The sequence below is a fragment of the Drosophila novamexicana genome, unplaced genomic scaffold, assembly GCF_003285875.2.
Source record: "Drosophila novamexicana strain 15010-1031.04,08,12 unplaced genomic scaffold, DnovRS2.1 tig00000008-arrow-pilon, whole genome shotgun sequence".
NCBI classification, from domain to species: Eukaryota; Metazoa; Arthropoda; class Insecta; order Diptera; family Drosophilidae; genus Drosophila; species Drosophila novamexicana.
Genome location: NW_020824765.1, coordinates 7,349,297 through 7,373,927, shown reverse-complemented (window position 1 = coordinate 7,373,927; position 24,631 = coordinate 7,349,297). Strand labels below are relative to the sequence as shown.

The following is a 24,631-nucleotide window of genomic DNA, read 5'->3' as shown; positions in this document are numbered from 1 at the left end:
CGATATTGATGATGATGCTGTTAAATAACTAGTACATGAACATATTACTTATATATTATATATTTATACATATGATTCTTAACTTTGTATGAATACTTCTTTATTAGAATTTGTAGATTTGTTTTCTCTTTTTTACATATACCATTCGTTTGTATTGCTGCAGGTTATTCTTAAGTTTCACTTTTGTGCTCATTCTAGTGTCGTAACGTACCAACTATCTATCTATATACTATCTATATAAATATATACATCCTTGATTATAAATAGCCTTAAATTATTTATACATTTATATATCGAAAAAACAAAAAACTATAAAAGAAAAATGATGAAAGCAACAACTTAGTTTGTAAAAACAAATTGTTTTTATAAATATTGCATTTTCTACCAACATTTTTTTTTTTAATTCTAGATATTACATCCATTATTTTGTAGTCTATTATTTTCCAAAAAAAAAAAAAAGAAGAAAATATCGTAAACTTATGCATGCGTATTTTTTTTATAAAGAACTTTGCTCCTCTATAAATATAAATCTTTATATATATGTGGAGCAGCTCGTATATCTGTGGATTTATAAGAACTTTTCTAAGTCTGAAAGCGTTGCGCCCTGTCTTAAGCACACATACATATATACAATTAGTAACCAAATTGTGTTTTATCTATAATAATATATATTTTTATTTATATATTTGTGACTAACACAGAAAACTATAAAAAACTATATTGAAATTCATTTGGATTAAAAAAAAAATCACTTGTAATTTTTTTTTGCTTAGCTCTATTTGTACTCAATGTAACTTACACTCGATTTAATGTTGTTTACACACACACATTTTATACTTATATTCATTGTGTTTATTAAATTTTGTTATTTTTATTATTATTATTTTATATATCAATCTCTTAAGCAGCGTTATACAATTTATATACATATATCGTAAACATCTCAACATTTTACTTTAGATACAAGCAGCGCCTACTCACGCACACACACACTCACACACACGCACACACACACTACACACTGACACGAACACACACACACCAAACACCACACACCCACACACACAACTATCACAATGCACCAACCAAAAAAAAATCAGTAAAAGTTAAAAGAAACGCAACATTTATAACGACTTCTTCACGGTAATAAATTCTATTTATATATATATATATTTTTTTTTAGTTCAACTACGTGTTCAATTAGACCTTAGGATTTATGATTTTACTATCTCTGAAAAAAAAAAGAAATAACAAATATGCAGACTTTCTTTAACTTAAAGCTCTTGACTAATATTGCATCTCCTTTGACTCTTTGTCTTGCTCATCTGCAGAATTTGCGCATTGCGGCCAGGGAGCCAGGCCGGGCAGCACGCAGACGTCCCCGACGCATCCATATTATCCGCTGCTGCACATGAAGACCAGTCCGTATACCAGTCCCATTGCCACGCCCAATCAAATTATCAAATTCGAGCATGCTGGAATCATGGATGATAATGAGCATGAGCTGCGCATTGATAGCGGCCGTGCCACGCCCACACATTGTTCACTGCACGGTCCTGGGCATGGTCATGGGCGTCACGGCAACAATGGCGACAACGATGACAGCAATAACAACAACAACGAGGATGATGAGGACGACGACGATGATAACGGCAATAAGCCCTTTGATCTGCGCATAGGCATTGCCAAAGTGCTGGTAGCTGCCGCCCAGGTGCACGGTGCCCTGCCGCTGGGCCACCATCCGCATCATTCACATCAGCAGCACCACCAACAGCAGCACACACGTCCGCTGGCCCAGCTAATGCAGCAGTCCAGTCCCGACGAGCCGCTGCGCCGCTACAGCAGCAGCAGCAGCGTCGGCATCGCGCCCACAACGCTGCCCAGCAACAGCAGCAGCAGCTTGGTAGCTGCTGCAGTCGCTGCTGTGGCAGCTAACAATACAAGTGCCTCGACGAGCGGCGGTGCCTCGACATCGGCTGCAGCTGCAGCGGCCGCAGCGGTGGCAGCAGGTCTCGTCACACCCAATGCCACACTTGGCGCTGCTGGTCCGTCAGTTGGCGGCAGCTGGAGCAGCGCCGGTGGCAGCGGTGGTGCTGGTGGCAGCAGCGGTGGCGGCGGTGGTGGTGGTGGTGGTGGTGGTGCCTATGCCTGCGATCGTTGTGGCAACACATACGCCCGTCCGCACAGCCTGAATCGTCATGTGCGTTTCGAGTGCGGCGTGGAGCCGCAATTCGAGTGCCCCATCTGCCACAAGAAGTCCAAGCATAAACACAATCTTGTGCTGCACATGCGCACGCACCAACATCGATGATACAATCAACAACAATTGCAAGGACGCCAGCAACTGGCAACTGCTGTTGCTGTTGCCTCCACTGTTGCTGCTGCTGCTGCTGCTGCTGCTGTTGTCACTAGTTAGTTAGCCAAGTTTCTGTGCAGCGCTTTCCGGATTCAGTCCAGTTCAGTTCAGTCCAAAAACAACAAATGAAAGAAGCAAAAACAGTGCGCGGTTTTTTTTCTTCAAATGATCTTGAAAACATATAGTCGTTTTTTTTTTTAAATATATAAATATATATATATATACAGTATATGATATATGTATATATAAACAACTACATACAGAGCATGCATAAAAGCCGTCAATGTGAAAATTTATCAGATTCTAATTTTTAGTTTCATATACTATATATCAAATTTTTTTCGTCTCTGTTTAATTTCTTTCCGTTATTTTGATTTTCCACACATAATATTTGATATATGTATATATCGGGGGGCGCGTGAGAGTGCGAATCATTTGGCATGGTTTTATTTTTGTTCTTGTTGTTGTTGTAGTTGCTATTGTTAAAATGTGTGTAACATCCTTAGAAAACTCAATGATCTCAATGAATTTTTCTTTATTGTGGTGTAACAGAAAAAAGGAAAAATTAATGCATTTTTTTGTGTAGAAAGAAAACGAAAACAGATAGAGAAAAGAAGGAAAACGAAACGCAGCAAAACGCAAAACATTCACATTAATTTTAATGTATTTTATTTATTATAAACAAAACATAAAACAAACAAAAAAAAAAGAACAACAAAAAAACGCAAAAACAAATATGAGGCGGGGACGAGCAGAGAGTAAGGTGAGGTGAGGCGAGGTGGTTTTTTAGTTAGCTCAAAGAACTGTTAGATTGTGACTCAATGCAGGGCATTGGCACTCTCACGCGCTTGCAATTCACTTATATGATTATTATTTTTTTATTATTAATATATTTCTTTTGGGGCAATAGTTAAACTTAATAAACTTAAACAAAAATTTGCATATATATTTATGTATATAATGTAAAAAACACACGAAACTTCGGCACATACATATACATATGTATATGTATGTATTGAATTAGCAACAGTCAATCGCTTAGTCAGTCAAAGTTAGCAACTAAGTTAGTTTAAGCTTTAAGGCAACGATAAAGCGTAACTAAATCTAAATGGACATGTGCAATAAGCTAAAAAACACAGACAGCAACAAAAACAACACTCTAAAAAAAAAAAAACGAAATATTAAAACAAAAAAAAAAAACAAAAAACAACAAAAGCTAAATAACTTGTGCAATAAGCTTAAAGAAAATCCCAAAAGCAACAACAAATGTAATGAAAAAAAAAAACAGCGCACAACCGAGTTGTAATTTTGATTTTCTTTTTATGAATATTTTTGTTTAATTTTCGATTTATTCACTTTATAATTTTTTGTTAAATGCGCGCCGCCAAAGCCACAAAAAGAAAAGAAAAAAAAAACAAACAAACAAAAACAATTATTGTTAGTGCAACGCAACGATCTCTTAAACAACTTTTCTAAAACACAAAACAACAAATTTATTAATTTATCTTGTGCTCATTCCATGAAAAAAACAAAAACAAAATTATTCGTTTATTTAAAAAAAAAAATTATTATTTATTCTATGACGAACACAAAATGTGATAGGCGGCAATTTTAGTTGGACCAAAAACAAACAACAAAAAAAATGCTAAACAAAATTATTAATTTATAAAAGAAAAAGCAAACAAAAATTTGGCTTGTGGCTTTGCGTAAAAGGCGCGTGCAATTAATTAAAACAGTTATTAACTATATACATATTATTATTAAAAACAAACAAAAACTAAAAATATTCTTACATATATGGCAAGCAACATGTACAAGTGTGAGCAAATCAATTGGCATTATAAAGTTAAAGTTTAATGAGTTAGGGACAAAACTCGCATCGAGTCACAGTCAGAATCGAAGTTGGAGTCAGAATCGAGGTCGGAGTCGAGGTCGGAGTCGGAGTCGAAGAAGGTTGGAAACGAAGAGTCAAGTAAATGAGAAATAATTGGTATGTGATATAATGAATATAGTCCTCATTGTAATTAATATAATATTAATAATTTTTCTTGTTGTTAATACACACGAAACATATACACACACAGAAACACACTCACACACACACACACACGAACACACTAAATGTTACCTTATTTATTTAATATATTTTCAAAATTTATATAAACCAAGCAAATCACATAATGTTGCAGCAAACCTTGTTATAAAACCCGTTATTAAAATTAAGCTACAAATTTCTGTAATGTGCGCCTAAAATCAATTGCGAACGTTTTATGCGCACATTTCGGCAAATAAAACAAATACAGTTAGACATTAACACGCTATATAGTTAAAAAATTTAAACATTTATAAATTGTTAAACTACATTATGAATGAAGCAAAACGAAAATGTAATTAAAGGAAAGGTTTAAATAATGAGCTTAACAAAAATTCGTTGCTTAGGTACTTTAAAACAATAAAAATAATATTGTAATATAAATAAATAAAAATATACCATACCCCACACAAGCACACAAGCACACACACACACATAGAGGGGCGCAATGTAATATTCGTTAGCAGTTTGTGCCACAAAATATGTGATAACAATTTTATTTGTACAACAGACAAAACGAAATTGGCACAAATTCTAGCAAATTGAAAAAAAAAGAAAAAAAGCCTAAAAAAATTATTAAAAAAATATGTATAATTAATTAACATCACACAAAACATTAAAAAGAAAGAAAAAAAACAAACATGCGAATATTAAAAAAAAATTTAATGTAAATTGTGCAAAGGAAATGAAAGAGAAACAAAAACAAAATTCTTGTCGGTCAGTATTCGAATTACGTGAGGAAAACAAAATTACAAAAAATTTGTATTTAAATTGTTATTATTTTTTAATGTATATCTTTTCTGTTAACAATCGGGCAACTTTCTAATTGGCATACAAATTCATTTGAATTAAACATACATATATCAATATATATATATTTGTCAAACAAACATTTGCGCTAGTCAATTACGTGAGTTTGCTTTGCTCTTTTTTTTAATTTTTTGTTATACCTAATTGTTTAATTAATTAAAAGGAATGCAGAGAGAGAGAGAAAGATAGAGAGAGAGAAATGCGAAAGGAAGAGTTTCACAATCTACATTATATGCAATTGTGTGTCCTTTTTAAACAATTATAATCTAATGCAATTATTTAACTTTGTCTATTAAGGTTGTGGTTCTTATTTATACATCTAAATAATTTTTTACTACTTTTCTAAGCAAACAAAACAAACAAACGAAAAAAATGAATGTAAACGAAGATATGCAAAAATGCAGCAACATTTTAATTTATCAACAGCGCATGTGATGGACTCAAAGTTGTTCAGCATACAAAATATATAATTTATGTATATATATATATATATATATATATGTATGTATATATATATATCCAATATATAAATGTGGCTAATGCAAGACACAAGCCTAGCGTTCGACTTTGGGTCATATAGTTAAAAAGTGTTAAAGAAGAAGAAAACCATGGAAATAATGAAGAGCATGTGATAAATTCAATATAATTTTGATTAACAAACAATTTACTAACACGCAACACAACAACAACAACACACACACACATACACACACACAGAATAGCTATGTTTGTAATTAAAATTAAGTAGCGCTTATGCAACTATATACACACACTTAGTACATCTAGTATATTAAATAATTAACAATTTTTGAGGGATGCAAGATTTGTAAATTTTTAAAATAATCACAAAAAGTTTGTATGCACATTGCTTTGGCCTTTTATACCATGCATCTAAAAATAAAATGTAGCTTCAAAAAAATATATATATAAATTAGTGTGTCCATCACAACAGCAGCAAGAACAGATCATAGACATATTTTTTGAGAAATTGTACTAACCAGAAACAGTTTAATTATGCTAACAAATGTATCTTTTTTCTGTTTTATTTTTTGTATAAGCCTTAAATGAATTGATGTATCTATGTAACTTACACTAAACACATACATATGTAACGAAGAGTTTATATGATAGCGCATACTACTATTACTACTAAACACACACACACCCACACACTTATATACACACACAACACCCACACACTACACACACACACACACACACAAAACGTTGTAAACAAGGAGCTGTGAATGTAAAATTATATATAAATATTATAATTATATATATATTTATGTATATATATATAAATGTACATATAGATACATACATACATAAAAAGAAGCAAATCGATGTGATCAAATGTGATTGTTAAGAGAAAAAAACACAAGATTGTTATGTGAATTGAATGTGAACGGCATAGGCAAGCGGGGTAATAGGTTTTGAATAACATTGAATGGGCTTTTCTTTACAAAAAAAAAGTGAAAATAATGAAAACACAACACAAACAATATATACAGAACACATTCAAACAGACACACACAGACACAAAACACCTTTAAGTTGTATTTAACTATCAAATAATATACTTCTTCCTTGTTTATATTTTCTCTTTAAACTAATACAAATCATATAGTAGCACATTTATAACTGCAGAAACACGTCAAATGGGGTTTTATATATATACATGCAACAATAACAAGAAATTAGCTTTAAGTTAAACCCAAAACACACACATGTATCTGTAATTGTGGATTATAATTCATAATTGTTAATTGCTGTTCACGCACGCTAAACACACACACACACACACACATACAAAAACTCAAGAGTCATTTGCCTAAAAATTAAACTTAAAAATTCAAAAATAGCAAATTCTAAACGAAAAAATTCGCAAAAATCTTATTTCTATTTAATAATAAAAAAACTAGCTTAGTTTACGCTTTAAACAAAATTTACAACAAAAACTCCCTTGAAAAAAATGTTAAAATTTGAAATATATTTGGCTTTTTCAATGCATAGACACATTTGCGAGTAGTTTAACAAAATTTTAAAATGATAAAAACAAAATAAAATGACATTCAAAATGCCAGTTGTTAGAATATTTTTGAAAAAAGTGTGCTTAAATCATGCAAAATTTGTAAGTGCAAAAATAAAAAAAAAAAAACAATTAGCAACAAATAAATCAGGATATATATACATGAAAATATATATCTATATGTGTATAGAGCCGAAAAACGCCTTAAAACATTTTGTGAAACAATTTTATTATTATGTATAATAAAAAAAAGGTATATAAAAAAAAACAAATAGAAATGTGAAAATGTAAAACGAGTAAACGATTTAATTGTTATAAGTAAAAACAGGAAAACAACTAAATTTAAAAATATATTATATTAAAAACAAAAAAAAAAAAAGAAAAAACAAAAAAATTAAGTCTGCCTTTACTTATCGAAAGAAATTCTCATTTACAGCAACATAACATAACAACACAATATATATATTTTAAATGAAAACCTAAAACTAACATAAGTTTTTCTCTTCTTCTAGATGCCGTCGCGCTGGAAAACACATTCTGGAAACGTAATACCTATATGGCTTTAATGTGAGAACCTTGCGTTTCTGCAGCATAATGCTTAAATTCTTTTATTGTATTTTGAGAAGAAACAAAAAAAAAAAAATGAAAAGTGAAAAAATGAAAGATAGTCTTAAATATAATGATAAACCTATGTATTTATTGCTGTATTGTTGTAGTTATTGAATGCACCAAACAACACAACAACACACGCCCATTGAATAACTATTCAAAATTGTATTTGTTATTGTTTCTGTTACTTGTTCTTGTTTATAATTTACTGTACATAATTAATACAATCTTTTTGTTGCCGTGCTCTTTTTCTATATTCAAAGTTAAGGGGCTTGTGTGTATAGATATGCGGGAAATATATGCTTCTCATTATTAGCTCGATCATCAAGTTTATCATCATCATCATCTTCATCATCATCATCATCGAGTGCGCTCATCAACGCCTGGGGCTCCAGTCATATTTGCTATAAACCAAAACTCACACCAACAACAACAACAACGCAACACTTGTATCTAGCGGGTAGTTGACATAACACTAAGTACCTCTTCACACTCTCAATATACAGATTTATATATTTCCTTATTTTTTTTATAATTTGTTTAAGTTTTTCAATTTTTGTATTATGATTTCTTTTTCGATTAGTATTTTTGTTGTTTGCGTTGCCTTTTAATTAATTAATTTGTTTATTGTTATGTTTTGTTCTTGTTTTTTCATCGCCCACAACCGACAACGCCTCCAAAAACAGACATCTATCCCATATTGGGCAGTCTGCTGGGCGTGGACACATCGAGCACTGCGAATGCTGGCAGTAGTCATGACACCGCCATTGGCGACTACTACGGTTACCTCAACAACAACAACAACAACAACAACAGCAGCAGCAGCCACAATAACAATAATAACAACAACAACACAAGCAGCAGCAACCCAAATGCCGTCGGCGCTGCCACAACGCACAGCAGCAATATCCTGCGAACAGGACATGCGAGCAGCCTATCACGTGATTCGTTTATGCAGTGCAAGCACTGCAATCGCTACTACAAATCGCATCAGAAATTGCAGGAACATGTGCGCAAATATTGTCTGAAGCAGAAGAAATACAAGTGCGTGTCCTGCGAGTATCGTTCGCGTCGCAAGGATCATGTGTTGCGGCATGCCAAACGCAAGCACTGCATGCTCTATGAGCGGTTGCGTAACGACGAGGAGAGTCTCTATTTGATACGCAACGAGGACGATTTGAGCAACGATGATAACGAGCACGACAATGATAACGATGCTGATAACGATGCCGAAGACGCCGATGGCGGCGGCATGGATAGCGATGTGGCCGCCGCACTGTGCGAAATCAACTTCGATTTCGCAGGACGTGATCTAACCATAACGGCGGTGCCTATGCTGCAGGAGAGCGACGAGGATGATGATGACTACGATGAGGATGCCTAAAAGTGCACCTTCCTCCCTCTCTGTCTCTCTCACTCTCTCACTCTGTTGTGCGTGCGTGTGTGTGTGTGTAGCAAAACCGTGAGGCGTAATTTGAAATGTTTACCAAATATGAATACACATTAGTTTGTACTGTACGGGTCAGCCTGAGGCCTGAGGTCTGAGGCCTGAAGCCTGTTGTGCAGTGTTAGCTACAACTACCTCCACATGTGTGTGTGTGTCTGCAGCATCAGCAGTAGCAGCGAATTCATAGCTTTTTTTATAGTGTAGCACAACCACTTATACCTATATTAATATATACTATGAAGTATATATACCATATATATATAACCAATTATCATAGCCAGTTGTTGTGGCAAACTCAAGCATGTCACATTCCTGCGCACAACGCACAAATTACTTAAACAAAACTTTGCAAAAATGCAAAGCAACTTAAAACAATTGAATTTTACTAGAATTTTAACTGCAAAGCTGAGTTTACACGTGATACAATTCGTCAACAAAATGAAACATATTTGAGCACAGAGTTTAGTTCTATTTGTATATAAATTTGTAATATTTTTTTATCTTTCCACTGAAATAATCTCTATTTATTTCATTATCTAAGTAAATCTTAGTTTGCACATGACAAATTTTTGAAAATATATTCTAACTTTTTTGGGCATGGCCTAATCCTTTAAATTTCTATAAAGTGCATATTTTATATAGCATACTTATATAATGTTAAATTTGATCAATGATTTTCACTTTGGCTGCTGAGCGCAGTTTTTATTCCAATTTCGAAACATTAAATTGCTCAACGATTTTAATTTTTGATATTTAAAGCTGATATATAAAAGTTGTCTATCATCTAGATATTTTCTTAATTATTAATATGTTTATTCTCTGTCACAATCTCTGCACTCAAGGAATGAGAGATATGAAGGCAGAAAAAATTAAGGCATGTCTGCATATGTTGATCCTGGACAGATAGAAGGTCGCAGTCCTTAATGAAATACTTGTGCCCAATATTTGCCAAAAAAAAATATATATATAGAATTTAGTTAAAAGTCTTATCCTAACATATTTTTTTCTAATCGACAGCAAATTTTTTCAATTTGGATTTTACAAAAATAGATGCTCAATTGACATGGCCAAAAACTAATTTCAAGAATTTCTTAAAGATCCATTTTCACGTGTGAACTTCGACTTAATTATCTCTGAGCGCATTCCGTTAATTTTCTTTAATTGTTTGTTTTATAATTTCTTTAATATTTTTAAGTTTTGTTGACCGTGTGCCTATCCTTTAGTTTAAGCAGCAAATTGGTCGAAGACCACATTTATTTATATCCCAAAAAACAAAAAAAAAAAAACAAAAAAAGAAAAGAAATCACTTGATTTGTTAATGTCTGTGGTGGGTTGGTGTTCTGAAAAACTTCCAAACTCTCTCTAACTGTTTCTCAAATATTCTTGCCAGCAGCAGTTCCAAAAAAAAAAAAAATAATAATAATAATAATAATAAAAAAGTAAATACAATTAATGAAATAATATTGTAAAGCAAACAAAGACTTAAAGCGCCATTATTTGCCACTACATATATTCCTCAGTTACACACATTTGAGTACAGTATGTATTTTCGGGTGTTATAAACAATAATTTTTAAACTTAAAAAGAAAGCAAAGCAAATGTTGTGTACATTTTTTATATACACCATATACATAATTATATCTATATTATATATATATATATATTTGTAAATGCAAGCAATTAAGAATAAAGCATACTTATTATAATAATAACATCTATGATCAGTTAAGTAGAGCTGTTTCATACGAGTTCCAAAAGCAATTATTTATTATATTTTTGTTTATTTTAAAAGCTGTATTTGAAATGAAACACCAAGACCTTATAGTACACATGTATTATCCGACACACACACACCCAATTACAAGCACATCAACAATTGGATGATCAGCTGCCACATTTGTTATTTTACTGCTGCAAGTAATTATATATGCATATATACCCTATATATAAATATTCTCAACTGTTGTTCTAATGTGTTGTTTATTACTCTGACTCTATTTACAGATGGCTACTGGACCATACTGGAGACGGTGCCCTATTCCATAGCCAGTGCCACGAGCCAGAATCATACACTAAGCACTGCCCAATCCCTGAGCTCGGGTAATGCCAGCAGTCTATTGTCGGGCGCAACAGTTGTTGTGGAGCTGCCGCCCGATGATCTGGGTAATCCCGTTGGCAACATACAGTATACGATTCCCGCGCTGACCAAAAATGCCACCACAAATACTAATACCAGCAGCTTGCACAAGCCACAGGCCACCACCATACAAATTGTGAAGCAGCAGCAACAACAGCGGCAGCAACTGTCGCTGCAGCAATGCCTGGATGTGCGGCAGCAGCAACAACAACAACAACAACAGCAGCAGCAGCATCAACAGTCGCAAACGCGTCAGGAGTACATCAAAATAGACACGTCCCGACTGGAGGACAAAATGCTGCTCCGCGATGTGATGCAATATGGTGCCACTAGCATCTCCATGGCGCCCAGTACGGGCAGCGAGGTGGTCACCACCACAGTGGTTGCCACACACGAGTCCGAGCTGCTGCTAACCGACGCTGATGAGGCGGAACGCGAACTCGAACTGGAGGCCATCAAAAATAGCCAGCATGAGGACCTGTTAAACGATGATGATGACTATGTGGACAAGCTGCATTGTGGCGAAGAAGCAACGCATCAGGGGGACAAGCTGTATGTGAATGGATTGAGCGGAGTGCACACCACCATGGCACTGCACCATGTCACCAATGAGCTGGCCATCGATGATGCCAAATATGCGTGCAACGTGTGCGGCAAGACGTACAAAATCAAAGGCTCGCTCAAGCGCCACAAGAACTACGAATGCGGCGTGGAGCCAACTCTCAAGTGTCCGCATTGTCCGCACAAATGCAAATACAAATCGGATTTGCGCAAACACATGAATCAAAAACACTCCGAAAATGGCGATACGCTGCTCCTAAGCAATTAGAGGGTAAGGGAGGGATAAATGGGCAGGCCTGAAGAATCTCCAAATGCAATTTAAATGAACTAGAATCTTCTGAAAGAATAATAAGGAAAAATAAGTTTCAAAACAATTTTTAAAAAATTCAAAGTTATTATTTTTAACTAAAATTTCAGAGTTATATACATTTCAAATTCCAAGCCAAGTTTTTTAGCCCAAGTGTTGTCTCTTTCAACAGGCCTGTCCACATTTTAAAATGTCCACTGCAGTTATATTATATGAAATAGCATTTGTTGTTGTCTTACTTTTAGGTACATATATACACGTTTTCATCTGACTATTTCAAAGGGTGTGTAGTGTTTTGTAATATAGCCAAAGATATGATCTCAAACATAAACTTGAAGAAATTACATAATATTAAAGTTAGTCGCATAAGTTTTAAACGAATTTCATTAGCCAAAAAAAAAAGAACAGAAAAAAAACACAATTTCCACATAGTTGAATTGAATTGCTCAAGTGCAGCCCCAAAATTCAAGTGTAAGTACACAAATACATATATATACTATATATACGTAATATATAGCACACACTTCCTATGTGCAAAACAGTCGTTAGTAATTTTAAAAATTAATGAAAAAAACATCGTCTTATATACATATTTAAAATTGTATATGATAATAAATAAATTAATAAATGTTTACAATTTATGCGCCTTGTACTATTTACTTATTATTATTTTTTTGACAAGTATTTATATTTTTTATATATATATATATTTTTGTAAATATTATTAATATGAATTTCTTTTTTGTAGGGTCCGCTGCTGCTGCTGCTGCTGCTAAGATCTGGCTGAGTACCGAAAAAAAGGTGTTTAAAACGTATTTTTGTTAAAGTAGCTAAACAAACGAAAAGAAATCATTTAACAAAATAGATTGCGTACATAAACTCAATAATAAAAGAGACGAAATGTTAATCCAAACGAATTTGTGTATTCATCCAGCAAAGTCTCATCTCTGGCATATATCACAAAATATATATAATTCCTTGTATTTCAATAATGCCGTAGTCATTTGTTTATTATTGTCATTCGTTGTCATTTTTACCATCTATTGCTTCCTAGATTTCGTGCGGCACGGCCCAAGGAACCAGCTGCTGTGCCAATGCGGACGCTACTATAACACAATGAACCGCCTGATGCTGCATCAGAGCGAGGAGTGCCAGGACTTTAAGCGTTTCCAGTGTGACTATTGCCTCAAGTGGTTCAAGCGACGCTCCCATTTGAATCGCCACAAGAAGCTGCATCAGGCAGTGCTGGCCGCCGAGCGCAGGCTTATTTACAGGCAAAATCAAAAGCAAAAACTGGTTGCAGAAAAAACAACAACTACGCAAACAGCAACAGAAACAACAACAACAACAACAACAACAACTGAAACAACAACAGCGACAACAAGGGCAACGAAACCCACAAGTCGTACGTCCAGTCGCCCTTTGAGCGCAATTGATCCCATGTTTCTCTATACGACTGAAATCAAGGTGGAATATGAATCGGATGATGTGGACATAAGTTAAGCATATTTTTTGGTGGTCGGTTTTAGGTGTGTTTGGGCCGGGCCCAGATGTTTTTGTTGTTCTTAAGTTAAAACCGATGTAATTATTAGCCAAGTTGCTCGTTAATGCCAAATTCTTAAATTTTATAATATGTAAATAAAATGAAGAAAGAAACGGCCATATAGAACATGCATTTCTTTTCTTTTTTCTGTTTTTCGATCAATTATATTTACTTTGTGTGTATATATATCTGTGTGTATGCCTGTGTGTTACTGCTTAATTAATTAATTTATTTATAATATTTAATGTACAGATTTATTTACCCTTTGGTTTAGGCAATGCTGTTATCTAGTTTGGTTTCTTCTTTAAAATTATGATTTACATTTTTTGTTTGTTTGATTAGCCCACAAAATGTTTTTTCTCTTTGCAGTGAGCAACGTCAGGAAGTACAATTTGCGTGGCCAGGACAGCGCCATGCCCGGCACCTCCAAACAGCTGACCAAAGCCAGGGAAGCCAAAAGCGAGAATGAGGAGCCCTCGACGGCACAACGGCGATCGCCCCATAACAACAACAACAACAACAACAACCATAACAACAACAACAGCAAGAAGCCGCTGGTGAACAACACGGATGCATTGATAGCACTGCAGCAACTGGCCTCCATTTCAACAGCCCGCTCGCTGCAGCATCTGGTGCCGCATTTGCCACACAATTTGCACATCGACACTAGCAGCCTGGTCGCCGGACGCAAGCTGCCACGGCAGAGCTCCAAGCGCTTGCCACCATACGAATCCAATCGCTGTCCTCTGTGCGCACGCGTCTATCGATCCCAGGCCTTCCTCAACGAGCACATGCGCAATGAGCACTCGGTTTTGATTTAGGCACTCTTGATAGATTTCAAGATATAATAGTTATTGCAACAAATATTCTTTGTGGTTGAGTGAACGCTGGAAATTTCTAATGATTTTAGTTAGGATTGTTCGGTTTTTAAGTTTAGAAAACAAAAATCGAAAATAACTCGCCTTTTCTTGTTAGCTTTCTATATAGATCAACAAATCTTTACGATCTAGCTGAATAATTATTTCGGATTTCAAATTCTATATATATCTATATCTATAAAATTCTATGCATATATATATTTAAAATATCCATGATCTATATTGGACGTTTTCAATATTATTTGTTTGAAAAAAACGAAAAAAGAACAGTAGAATAACGAAATAAATTTGTTATTTTATTAATTTTTGTTTTACAATTAATTTCAAAAGTTTTAGACAAACGGTGAATAAGCTTTTGGAAATTATAGTTTCTTAAATCCATAAGTTTTCAGCAATAGTATTAGAAACTTATAGAGCTCACTCTGTCCCCCACAAAAGAAAATAAATATATACATTTATTATATAAGAAAGTTTGATAGCATATTGTAAACGGAGCTAAGTCTGAATTTGTGAAATGAAGTTTGGATTCCAACTTAATTTTTGAATTGTTCAAATTGAAACAAAAAAAAACAACACATATATTTACCAAATTGTGACCAAAAATTACATATATTACGCAGCAGATCATAAAGATGGTATATTGCCAGCGATTATATTACTAATAATCATTATTATTGTAGTTAAACAGCAGCCAAAACTCGCTTATAATTATTGAACTCGTATGTATTTCCGAAAATTGTTGTGTTTCAAGCATTTTTACGTTATCTTTTGAATAGAGAGCGAGCGAAGGAGTTTAATTTTGTTGTTAGCCAACTTTCGTGTAAGTTATTATATTTTAGTTATAATATAACTAATTTAGTTAACAATAATTATCCAGATTAAATGAGGACCAATTTAAGTTTTTATACCTGTTGCTAATAAAATTAAAATGATAAAGCGTATGCCAAAAAAAAAAAATACAAATAAAAAAATAAAATTATAAATTGAAAATTGTTATATGGCTAAAACAAGTATATAAAAACTACAGCATTATTATATTTATAATATTTGCACCAATTTATCTTATTAATATTTTCCTTTATTTTTTATTTCATTTGCATTAGCCAAACAAAAACTGGAAGAACTTGTTATTTTATTTGTTTAAAGTTGATTTTGGTATGTATTTTGTATATTTTCTAAAATCAATTATTTATTAATTTTTATTTTCTTTACAGATAGTTTTAATTTTAAATTTAAATGAAAAGCTGGAAAATTGACTGGAGGTAAATATTGAACCATACCACTATTTGATGAATTGCAAATTTTTAAGTGCTCAATCAGGCAAAAATAATTCCATTTCGCTTCACATTTCAATACAATAGATGCTAATCCTTTAACCAAAACAGGTTTCAGGCCATTGTCCCAGTGCAGGGTGGTTTCTGTCCTTGAAATCGTTCACAATCTATTCAAAATTTGGCCAACCACAAATCGCAGCCAACTGAACTGTACTGCCACAGTGCCTCATTCCAATCCTATCTCATTTCAGGGATCTTTTCCAAACACACCCACATGCGAGACTCAACGAAATGCATTTGAAAAACATTTGTGCACAGATAAATCACGTTTCAAACTGGGTTTCTCTCTAAAAATAAGTTTTCACAGTCTCTCCCTCTCTCTCTCGCTCTCGCTCTCCCTCTCGCTCTCTCTCTCTCTCGCTCTCTTGCTGCGCTCCTTGTGTGGCTTGTGTTTTATTTTTATGCCGTTTCTCGTTTGCCTGTCGGCGGCGGCTTTTACTTTTGCTTTTGTGCTTCCCACGTTTCCAACAATTTTCCATTTGGCAATGCGTCTTCGTGCCTGAATTTTATTTTTATACATTTTTCCCGTTTCCTTTTGGGCTTTGCCTTCGCAAAGTCCAGTAAACAGGATACACAGCACAGGCGACACACAAACATACAAACATGCAAGTTCCAAGGGTCTTGTCTTGGCTCTATTGTCTTGAAGCTATTTTTATATTTCAATGTTAAATTCCTGGAAGCGCTGGCTAGGCTCTGTATATTGCAAGCGTTAAAAATGTATCTATTTTAACCATTTACAACGTGGATTTACGCTCTCTTATCTATAAAAAGAAAGTCCTCTACGGAGAGCTGAATTTAAAGCTATATCTTTCAACATAAAAATCTTCTATATCTTTGACTTGAATTCTTCAATTATTTGAGATACTTATAATGAAAACCCTTATCTGTCTGTTTTAAGAACCAATTAGTCAATTAGCTTGATTTCTTCATCTATAACTGATGTACATATGCAAATTTCTTGTTCATGCTATAATATCTTTAAGCTGATGTTTTCATAGTCATTTTAGTGGGTTCCCAAACTCTAATTGTATTCGGTAAATGGGAACCAGCATAACAATTTCACTTAATCTAGCTCATGTATCTGGGTGAGACTTCCTTATAAAAGCTGAAATCTACAGTTATATACATACATACATATGTATATACATATGCCTACATTGGTGTAAAAGCTGATACTCTGCCTGCTGTTCCCAAATTTATTTATCCGTTTTATGGTTAATGCGTAGCAAATATAAATTCCAATAATTTTTGTCAAGCCCTCCCTTAAGTTTGCTGCCTTATTCTCAATGTGTTTCATATGCTGACCTTGAAATGCATATGATGTATATATGTATGTATGTATATATAAACATCGCTTACAGCTGTAGAAAGAAAACACCCGAAACACCACCGGAAGCTGCTCTTAAATACACACACGCGCGCGCACACACACACATGCATACGTAGATGAAATGTGCGCCTGCGCAAATGCTTTCTATCGCGCACTCGCTCTCTTTTGCGCTCTTTCTCGCTCAGCCCACACGCTCGCTCTGGCGCTCGGAGAAAGTTTTCTGTGGGAGAGAGAGGTTTGCCTAGAACATGCCAGAAATAGAAGAAGCAACGACGCGAGCTAGGTAGAAAATTGGGAAAATGAGCAAAGAGTAAAAATAAATCAAGGACCCGGATCAAGCAGGCCTTAAGCCTTGGGTACACTTGCTGTGCAAGCAGCAACAGATACACACAAACACAAATGCACACACACACACACACGCATACACATGCGTATAAGCCACACGAAACAAGATTTTTCCCGAATGTTATTGTTGTTGCTGTTGCTGCAGTTGTTTGCCTGCCATTGGTTGCAGCTGCGCTGCAGCCTTTGGGATTTGAGGATGCGTCTGCCTGCCTGCCGCCTGCCTGCTGCGGTGCTTGGAAAATTGTTAAGCTGCGCCGTCGACTAGTGCAGTTTCGCTTGTGTTGCCGTGTGGACGCTTTTCCGAGCGCTTGCGCGTGGGTGGTTCTCGTTAATTCTTCCACGTAAAGTGAGCTGAAAGCGAAGCTTTTATTCAGCTAAAGTGTTGTGTTGACTAAAAGCTGCGCTTAAAGCTCTACTTAAAGCTCAGGGCCACACAACAGCACAAAGCTAAACTGCACTTGAACACCTGTGTTAAGCTCAAAGTAATTAATCAATTGTTTTTCATATTTTTTCAGCTTGCTTGGAAGGACAAAACGGAGCCTTGGATTAAATAATCGAAAGCAAAAAAAAAAAAAGAAATGGCACTAACCTATTTTCTCTATTTATTTTTAGATGTGCAGCAGGTAAAGATAACAAAAATTATTATGGTTACGGTACAATCAAATCACAAGAACAACCACCAACAACACCACCAGCACCACCACAGCAACAACAACAACAAAACATTTTCACAACATTTTCATTTTCATTTGCGCAACAACAACAAAAAAAAAAGAAAGAAAATGCAAGCATTGCCAGCGGCTTTTACAACATTTTCATTTTCATTTAATGTTATATTAAAACAAAAAAAAAACTTAATAAATTTTTAAATTATGTGTACTTAGCTTTATTTACTGTTTTATGAAAATATGTTTTTAATACTTTTATATTAATTTAAACAATTAATTTTATGTTGCTTTTTTTACAAATTATTTCGCATGCTTTTACATACATATCTAACCCATCGAATTTTTGTTTGTTTCACCTAACCCAAGCAGTCCGAGGCTTAGTTCAGTCAATAATGAAAACTCATCATTTGCTTTTTCATTTGTATTATCGTGTATATATATATTTAGCCGCCCGCAGCAGTCGGAATTTTATGCAAGATTTGTCAATAAATTGAAACTAATACGATATGCTTTCATCAACAGATCTCAGCCGCAAGGAGAACACCGCACCGTCTGCGACCGCCGGAGAGATACAGCGCGGCCTGCAGCGCAGCATACTCAATGTCAAGCGCGAAGAGCAGAAGCTGCAGCTGCCCGGTTCACGGCGCAAGCGTTTGTCCGTATCCGAGGTATCCGACATGCTGTTCGAGTTTTACAAAACCAAATCGGCCAAGGCACCGAAGCAACAGCAGCCGCAGCAGCTGCAACAGGATCCGGTCGAGCTGAGTAAGTACGGACAGGTGTCGCCCACCTCGGCAGAGACGCTGGAGCCGTCCAGCATTGCAGCGATTGCCGTTTATGGTGCTGCCTCCGAGACGGCTTCAAAAAACTTGATGGCTGATGAAATGCAACAACTAAGCGCTGCCGCTGGCGCTGGCTCATTTCATCCACGCCTCAAATATTCACTGAAGACAGCGGCTGGCGCCAATGCGGTGCCCGCAGAGCTTAGCCTTGTTCCCGGTGTAACGGCCATACCCACCTCCGTGCTGGTGGCCAATGCGGCAGCTGCAGCAGCAGCACCGGCCCACAAGCCGCCCGCTGCGGCGATCGCTGAGGCGCTGATGCGCAACGGGCTGCACAGCTTCCAGCAGCAGCTGCGCGCCCAGGAGATCCTGCGCCAGCAGACGCCGCAGCGTCGTTTGCCGGACGAGCCGGACAACAATATTGGCGGCAACGATGTGACACCCACCAAAATATTGGAGAATCTGTTGCGCAAGCAGCAGCAGCGCGATATGCGGCACTCGGAGTGCGAAAATGAACCGGGCTCTTCGACCGAGGATGAGGAAGATGCACGCTTTAATGCCTTCGAGGATATACAGCTGATGGATCAGTCGGGCACCGTTGCTGGCGGTAAGTTTGGCAACTATACGCTGAACATGTTCGCCTCGAATGCCAACAGCTCATCCGGCTCGCTTAAGGAGGCACAGGCGCAGGCCTTCCGCCAGCTGGAGTTCACACTGAGCGACTACGGGGGCAGCAGCAGCAATTGCAGCACCACCAGCCCCAATGGCATTGGACTGGACGGGGAGCCCGTCTACGAGTGCCGTCATTGTGGCAAAAAGTATCGCTGGAAGTCTACGCTGCGTCGTCACGAGAATGTCGAGTGTGGCGGCAAGGAGCCGGCCCATCAGTGCCCCTACTGTCCCTACAAGTCCAAGCAACGCGGTAATCTGGGCGTTCATGTGCGCAAGCATCACACGGATCTGCCGCAGCTGCCCAGCAAGCGTCGTTCCAAGTACTCCATGAACATGGAGGGCGGCGCCGGCGGCATGAGCCTGAGCGGCTCCATCTCGGACGATTCGCAGGGCAAGCTCATCATTGACTGCAATAAGTGATTGCGAATTTCAAGCTTTTTACATTTGTCACATACGATTCATCATATACCAAATACACACAGACTACTACATACTCTATGTGGGCGGGGCACTGAGGGGAAACGATTGTAACTTCCACTTAAATTTATTATGTTTTTGCACCGTATGAAGCAAGGATTGTCTCCGTTTTTTTTTAATTTGTCTTTGGAAAACAAAGTTATGAATTATCTCTTGTCAATTTATGTGTCATCCCCAAGAAAAAACAAAAACAAAAAATCAACAAATATTTTATGTTTAATTGTAATAATATTAAAATAATTTATGTTTTATAAGGAGTGCAAACAATTCTAATCAAGCATATAATCAAAATCGCAAAAGAAACCAATTAGTATTAAGACATCAATATTTTCAAATGCAACGTATTATTTACAACAATTTTATAGATATAATATGTATATGTATTTCCAGAAAAAAGCACACGAAATGCGAGTCGACGTTGATATTTTGCAAATTGATATTTTAATTGACCTAAGCAAATATTTTTGTATGGACTTTTATGAGTTAAGCGATTCCCGACCACATTCAGATACATGTTAGACTATATTATGCAAGGCCCCATCAAATATCCGCCGAACATATCCATTAACAATAAAAGGCCAAAAGAATTAGCGTTTTATTTGCCTAAGATCCTTAAAGCCAATTTGGCGACAAATTTTACATCTTGCCCAATTTTCCACCATACTCAACATTGTCCATGCCCAAAGATCTCTTTTGATATATTTATTTAGTTGCGCTTTATTCCTTGAGCCTGGCCCCATCCTTGACTGCCTAAGCGATCTCCTCGATTTATGCCATATTAGGTATTTATTTTATTTAAAATTTTGACTGATTATGAGCTAATCATTCTTACATTATAGTTATAGAATCGCAAATCGATTATGGATTGAACAAATTTATTATTTTAAAAACCAAAATCTTTCATTTTATGCATAACATTGACTTTTTGAGACTGAAAGCAATTATATTTAGGGCTTTTATTTTACAATAACCAAAAAAAAAAGAAAAAAAAAAACAAAAAGAATAAGAAAAGAACAAAAATGTTTATTATGATTCCCAGACCAAAAATCAAATACTTCTTATATCCAAATGTATTTTATCATATTTTATATATTTATATACTACAACTGCCATTTTGGGTAGAATTATTATGATTCATTTCCAATGAAGCGCCGAATGGGATGAGTTTATTCTTGATGAATGCAAAGCGAAGACATTTATTGGAATTGATTGGCAGTGCAACTGGCCAAATCATTCAAATTGAACAGAAACAAATGCTAAGACATGTATTAACTTTAATATATATATATTCACATTGTTCACACTTCAAATAAAACACAATTATTTTACATTTACAAATATAAATACATATACTTCAATTTATTATGTTTATTTTCTTTGTACTTAATGTGAGTGTCAAACTGCATTAACAATACTCGATGTGTTCCAGGAGAGATTACAATGTGATTGGCGAGATTGGGATTGGGTTAACAGGACGTAAAAATACACCATAAATTTAAACGAAATGCACCAAAAATTAAACGGAATACAATTTGCATCTATAAAGGCTGAATGTGTGCGGCGTGCTTCTTGAGTTTAAAACTCACAGGAATTCCATTTAGTATGAACAGCCAATGGCCACGCTCAGGAAGTCCTCAAAGGCGATGGTTATGGTTCCATTTTGCTGCGTGTCGCGCTGCCTGAAGGCCTCCGTGAAGCGTTGAACCTGGACGCACAGCACAATAAACTGGTCTACGGATACCTCCTTGTGATTTTGAGGATCACTTTTCTTTACCAGAAAGTTTATGAACTCCGGCGTAAAGCGAAAGCCCATTTGAGTAAATGCTACACAAGAAAAAAAGTAAATGGGCAGCACTTTAATAAATTTACGCACATAGAAAGATCGTTAAATCTTACCTTGTGTGAGCTCGCTCTCCTCAATGTGACCGGAGCCATCCTGGTCGTAGGTCTTGAAGACCTGCAGCCATTGATTGATGTAGTTGTAAAGCTTCTCGAACTCGTAGATATCGATGGTGCCGCTGGCGTCATTGTCGAACATGCCTGTGAGGGTAGCATATAAAAAGAGTGCGATGAGTTAAGTCCAATAAACATAATAAACCGTTAAATAAACAAACAAGAAATGTTTATCAAGATAGTGGGGCTATCGGGCCGTCATTCTAAACAAATATGCACGTGTGAGCGCAAATACCTTTGGATTTTCGGGGCACAAGGCAAATATTTAAGCACCTATGTATAAACATATTTATAATATGAATAAGGAATGCTTCGCAACTTAATGCAAAGTTAATGTAAAATCAAATTAAATGTATATTATAAACACATATAACAAGTCAAAACATATTCCAATCAGATATTATCCACTAACCGAGACACTAATATGTTTAAATTTCCCAATATAATTGCAATGCCCTCTGCAAGTCTGAAAGTAACCCGCCACTGACTCATTGTTAGCCCACATTCCCATTAATACCGTTGCGTGCCTCACTTACTTATCATTAATTTGCAAGCGTTGTCCGAGAATTTCTCGCCGCGCCCATTGATCAAAGCAGCCTGCAGCTCCGAGGCGTTAATCTTGCCAGAGCGGTCCCTGTCCACCATGGCGAACCATTGCTGAGCTTGTGGCGAAACTTGGGCATTCTGTGGCGGAAATGCGCCTGGAGGAGCAGCATAGCCACCGCCGGGCTGTGCATAGGGATTATAGCCGCCGCCCTTTAAGGAAATTGTGCATTAAAATAATTTCTAATTGGAATTAACCATTTTGCCTAACTTACGTAGGACATTTTGTTCGAATGAAATCTGATTCTGACGTTAATAAGACCAGCAACACGAAACACGAATGGGAAAGCACAGCTGTAAATCGATGCACGATGTTAACGGGAGGCGCAAATCGATATATCTCATGCGGTACAACTCTGCTATTCGATAGATATTTATGTCGCTTGTTTATATGTATTTGTGTATTTTTGAGAGGCCGGTATAAACAAGCAAATTATCGCAAACAAGATGTCGCATTTCGTAAATATGGAAGTTTTCTCAAACTATCAAAAGTATATAGACAACGAACAGGAGTTGCGCGAGGTAAGTATCAATATGTTTTAACTTTAGATATCAGCCAGACTGAATAAAGTACATTTCGCAGAACATACGCATTGTAGTGCGGGAAATTGAGCATCTGGCTAAGGAAGCCACAATACAACTACAAGTCATACACTGTGATTTGAGCAAAAGTAAGTAGCTGTGCATGTAATAATTAATATAAATATTAAAATATATTTCAATTAACTATAGTCAACAATGCCTGCAGCTTGGCACGTAAGCAAATCGAAGCCTGCGCCGAAAAATATCAAAAGCTGTCTGCGTTGGTTCCGGCTGGCCAATATCATCGGTGAGACATTGTAGTTTGTAGCCTAGTGTAGGCGTCTTATGTGCCACTTTTTGTACTCTGTACACAGCTATTCCGATCATTGGACGTACATTACCCAGCGTTTGATATTTCTGATTGCGCTGGTCATTTACCTGGAGGCGGGCTTTTTGGTGACGCGCGAAACGGCAGCCGAGCTGCTGGGCTGTAAGTCATTCAAACAAAGCACAGTCCATCAAGTTTAATTTACAGTACTCGAATGTTTAATTGTAAACAGTGAAAACGAAGCATTCGGATGGATTTCATTTGGATATTGAAGACTACTTGCTCGGCATATTGCTGCTCGCCTCGGAACTATCGCGCTTCGCCACAAATTCCGTCACAATGGGCGACTACGAGCGCCCCTTGAATATCTCCCATTTCATTGGTGATCTGAACACGGGCTTTCGTTTGCTCAATTTGAAAAACGATGGTTTGCGCAAACGTTTTGATGCTCTTAAATACGATGTGAAAAAGATCGAAGAGGTTGTCTATGACGTCAGCATACGCGGCCTCTCTAATTCTGCGGAGAGCAAGGATGAGCAAAAAGCAGAACCTGTTGAATAAGTGTTGTAATATGTGCATAGGCTAAGTTAAAAACAAAAAGACACTACAATTATAAGTAAGAGGGCAACTTTAATTTAGCTTGTGCTTTTCTTCTGCTTCATATAAAATGTAAATTGAAATCAAATTTGATAATTAAATGATTGCATCAATTAATTGCATGCACATGGTCACCCTACTCTACCTACCCCACACATTCGCGATCATATGGTCTTTCGAACACTGTTGTTTTGTTGCTTGCCTTATTTACAGCTCTCTGGCTCAGAGTCGGCTCTTCAGTCTCTTTT

At 36.1% G+C, this 24,631-nt stretch overlaps 7 protein-coding genes across 8 annotated transcripts; 6 read left to right on the top strand and 1 right to left on the bottom strand.

Moving 5' to 3' along the window:
* The first annotated feature begins 1,297 nt into the window (after positions 1-1,297).
* LOC115761026 (transcriptional repressor scratch 1-like) lies at positions 1,298-2,529 on the top strand. Its single transcript, XM_030702642.1, has one exon. It carries the CDS (start codon positions 1,412-1,414, stop codon positions 2,309-2,311), a length of 900 nt encoding a protein of 299 aa, XP_030558502.1. The 5' UTR covers positions 1,298-1,411; the 3' UTR covers positions 2,312-2,529.
* A 5,311-nt stretch (positions 2,530-7,840) lies between these two features.
* LOC115764109 (histone-lysine N-methyltransferase MECOM-like) lies at positions 7,841-10,956 on the top strand. Its single transcript, XM_030706973.1, has 2 exons — positions 7,841-7,857; positions 8,586-10,956. The coding sequence occupies exon 2, from the start codon at positions 8,852-8,854 to the stop codon at positions 9,281-9,283; it is 432 nt and encodes a 143-aa protein (XP_030562833.1). The 5' UTR covers positions 7,841-7,857; positions 8,586-8,851; the 3' UTR covers positions 9,284-10,956.
* Positions 10,957-11,198: 242 nt separating this feature from the next.
* Positions 11,199-12,911, top strand: LOC115758630 (longitudinals lacking protein, isoforms N/O/W/X/Y-like). The gene is made up of 2 exons (XM_030699368.1): positions 11,199-11,263; positions 11,351-12,911. Exons 1-2 carry the CDS (start codon positions 11,227-11,229, stop codon positions 12,310-12,312), a joined length of 999 nt encoding a protein of 332 aa, XP_030555228.1. The 5' UTR covers positions 11,199-11,226; the 3' UTR covers positions 12,313-12,911.
* A 227-nt stretch (positions 12,912-13,138) lies between these two features.
* LOC115764160 (zinc finger protein 667-like) lies at positions 13,139-14,715 on the top strand. Its single transcript, XM_030707042.1, has 2 exons — positions 13,139-13,690; positions 14,477-14,715. Exons 1-2 carry the CDS (start codon positions 13,252-13,254, stop codon positions 14,713-14,715), a joined length of 678 nt encoding a protein of 225 aa, XP_030562902.1. The 5' UTR covers positions 13,139-13,251.
* Positions 14,716-18,867: 4,152 nt separating this feature from the next.
* LOC115771745 (longitudinals lacking protein) lies at positions 18,868-21,350 on the top strand. Of its 2 annotated transcripts, XM_030717598.1 has the most exons (2): positions 18,868-19,838; positions 19,907-20,235. In XM_030717598.1, exons 1-2 carry the CDS (start codon positions 18,956-18,958, stop codon positions 20,155-20,157), a joined length of 1,134 nt encoding a protein of 377 aa, XP_030573458.1. In that variant the 5' UTR covers positions 18,868-18,955; the 3' UTR covers positions 20,158-20,235. The 2 variants fall into 2 exon arrangements, with proteins under 2 accessions (XP_030573458.1, XP_030573449.1); XM_030717589.1 differs by having other exon boundaries at positions 18,871-21,350.
* Positions 21,351-21,733: 383 nt separating this feature from the next.
* Positions 21,734-23,248, bottom strand: LOC115771765 (peflin). The gene is made up of 4 exons (XM_030717622.1): positions 23,152-23,248; positions 22,870-23,089; positions 22,277-22,420; positions 21,734-22,204 (listed from the first exon to the last, which is right to left on the bottom strand). Exons 1-4 carry the CDS (start codon positions 23,158-23,160, stop codon positions 21,978-21,980), a joined length of 600 nt encoding a protein of 199 aa, XP_030573482.1. The 5' UTR covers positions 23,161-23,248; the 3' UTR covers positions 21,734-21,977.
* An 89-nt stretch (positions 23,249-23,337) lies between these two features.
* Positions 23,338-24,506, top strand: LOC115771756 (translin). Its single transcript, XM_030717610.1, has 5 exons — positions 23,338-23,458; positions 23,520-23,607; positions 23,669-23,765; positions 23,833-23,948; positions 24,019-24,506. The coding sequence occupies exons 1-5, from the start codon at positions 23,384-23,386 to the stop codon at positions 24,345-24,347; spliced, it is 705 nt and encodes a 234-aa protein (XP_030573470.1). The 5' UTR covers positions 23,338-23,383; the 3' UTR covers positions 24,348-24,506.
* The last annotated feature ends 125 nt before the right edge of the window (positions 24,507-24,631 follow it).

Bases quoted from the DNA above. Each gene is read 5' to 3' on its own strand.
- LOC115771756 (XM_030717610.1), top strand. From the start codon at position 23,384: ATGTCGCATTTCGTAAATATGGAAGTTTTCTCAAACTATCAAAAGTAT. The intron at 23,608-23,668 runs GTAAGTAGCTGT...AATTAACTATAG, and splicing joins ACACTGTGATTTGAGCAAAA to TCAACAATGCCTGCAGCTTG. The intron at 23,949-24,018 runs GTAAGTCATTCA...AATTGTAAACAG, and splicing joins GGCAGCCGAGCTGCTGGGCT to TGAAAACGAAGCATTCGGAT.
- LOC115771765 (XM_030717622.1), bottom strand. The intron at 22,421-22,869 runs GTAAGTGAGGCA...CTACCCTCACAG, and splicing joins CGCTTGCAAATTAATGATAA to GCATGTTCGACAATGACGCC. The intron at 22,205-22,276 runs GTAAGATTTAAC...TTTCTTGTGTAG, and splicing joins GGAGAGCGAGCTCACACAAG to CATTTACTCAAATGGGCTTT.
- LOC115764109 (XM_030706973.1), top strand. From the start codon at position 8,852: ATGCAGTGCAAGCACTGCAATCGCTACTACAAATCGCATCAGAAATTG.
- LOC115758630 (XM_030699368.1), top strand. From the start codon at position 11,227: ATGATCAGCTGCCACATTTGTTATTTTACTGCTGCAA. The intron at 11,264-11,350 runs GTAATTATATAT...CTCTATTTACAG, and splicing joins TTGTTATTTTACTGCTGCAA to ATGGCTACTGGACCATACTG.
- LOC115761026 (XM_030702642.1), top strand. From the start codon at position 1,412: ATGAAGACCAGTCCGTATACCAGTCCCATTGCCACGCCCAATCAAATT.
- LOC115764160 (XM_030707042.1), top strand. From the start codon at position 13,252: ATGTTAATCCAAACGAATTTGTGTATTCATCCAGCAAAGTCTCATCTC. The intron at 13,691-14,476 runs CAACAACAACAA...ATGCATTGATAG, and splicing joins GCAAACAGCAACAGAAACAA to CACTGCAGCAACTGGCCTCC.
- LOC115771745 (XM_030717589.1), top strand. From the start codon at position 18,956: ATGCTTTCATCAACAGATCTCAGCCGCAAGGAGAACACCGCACCGTCT.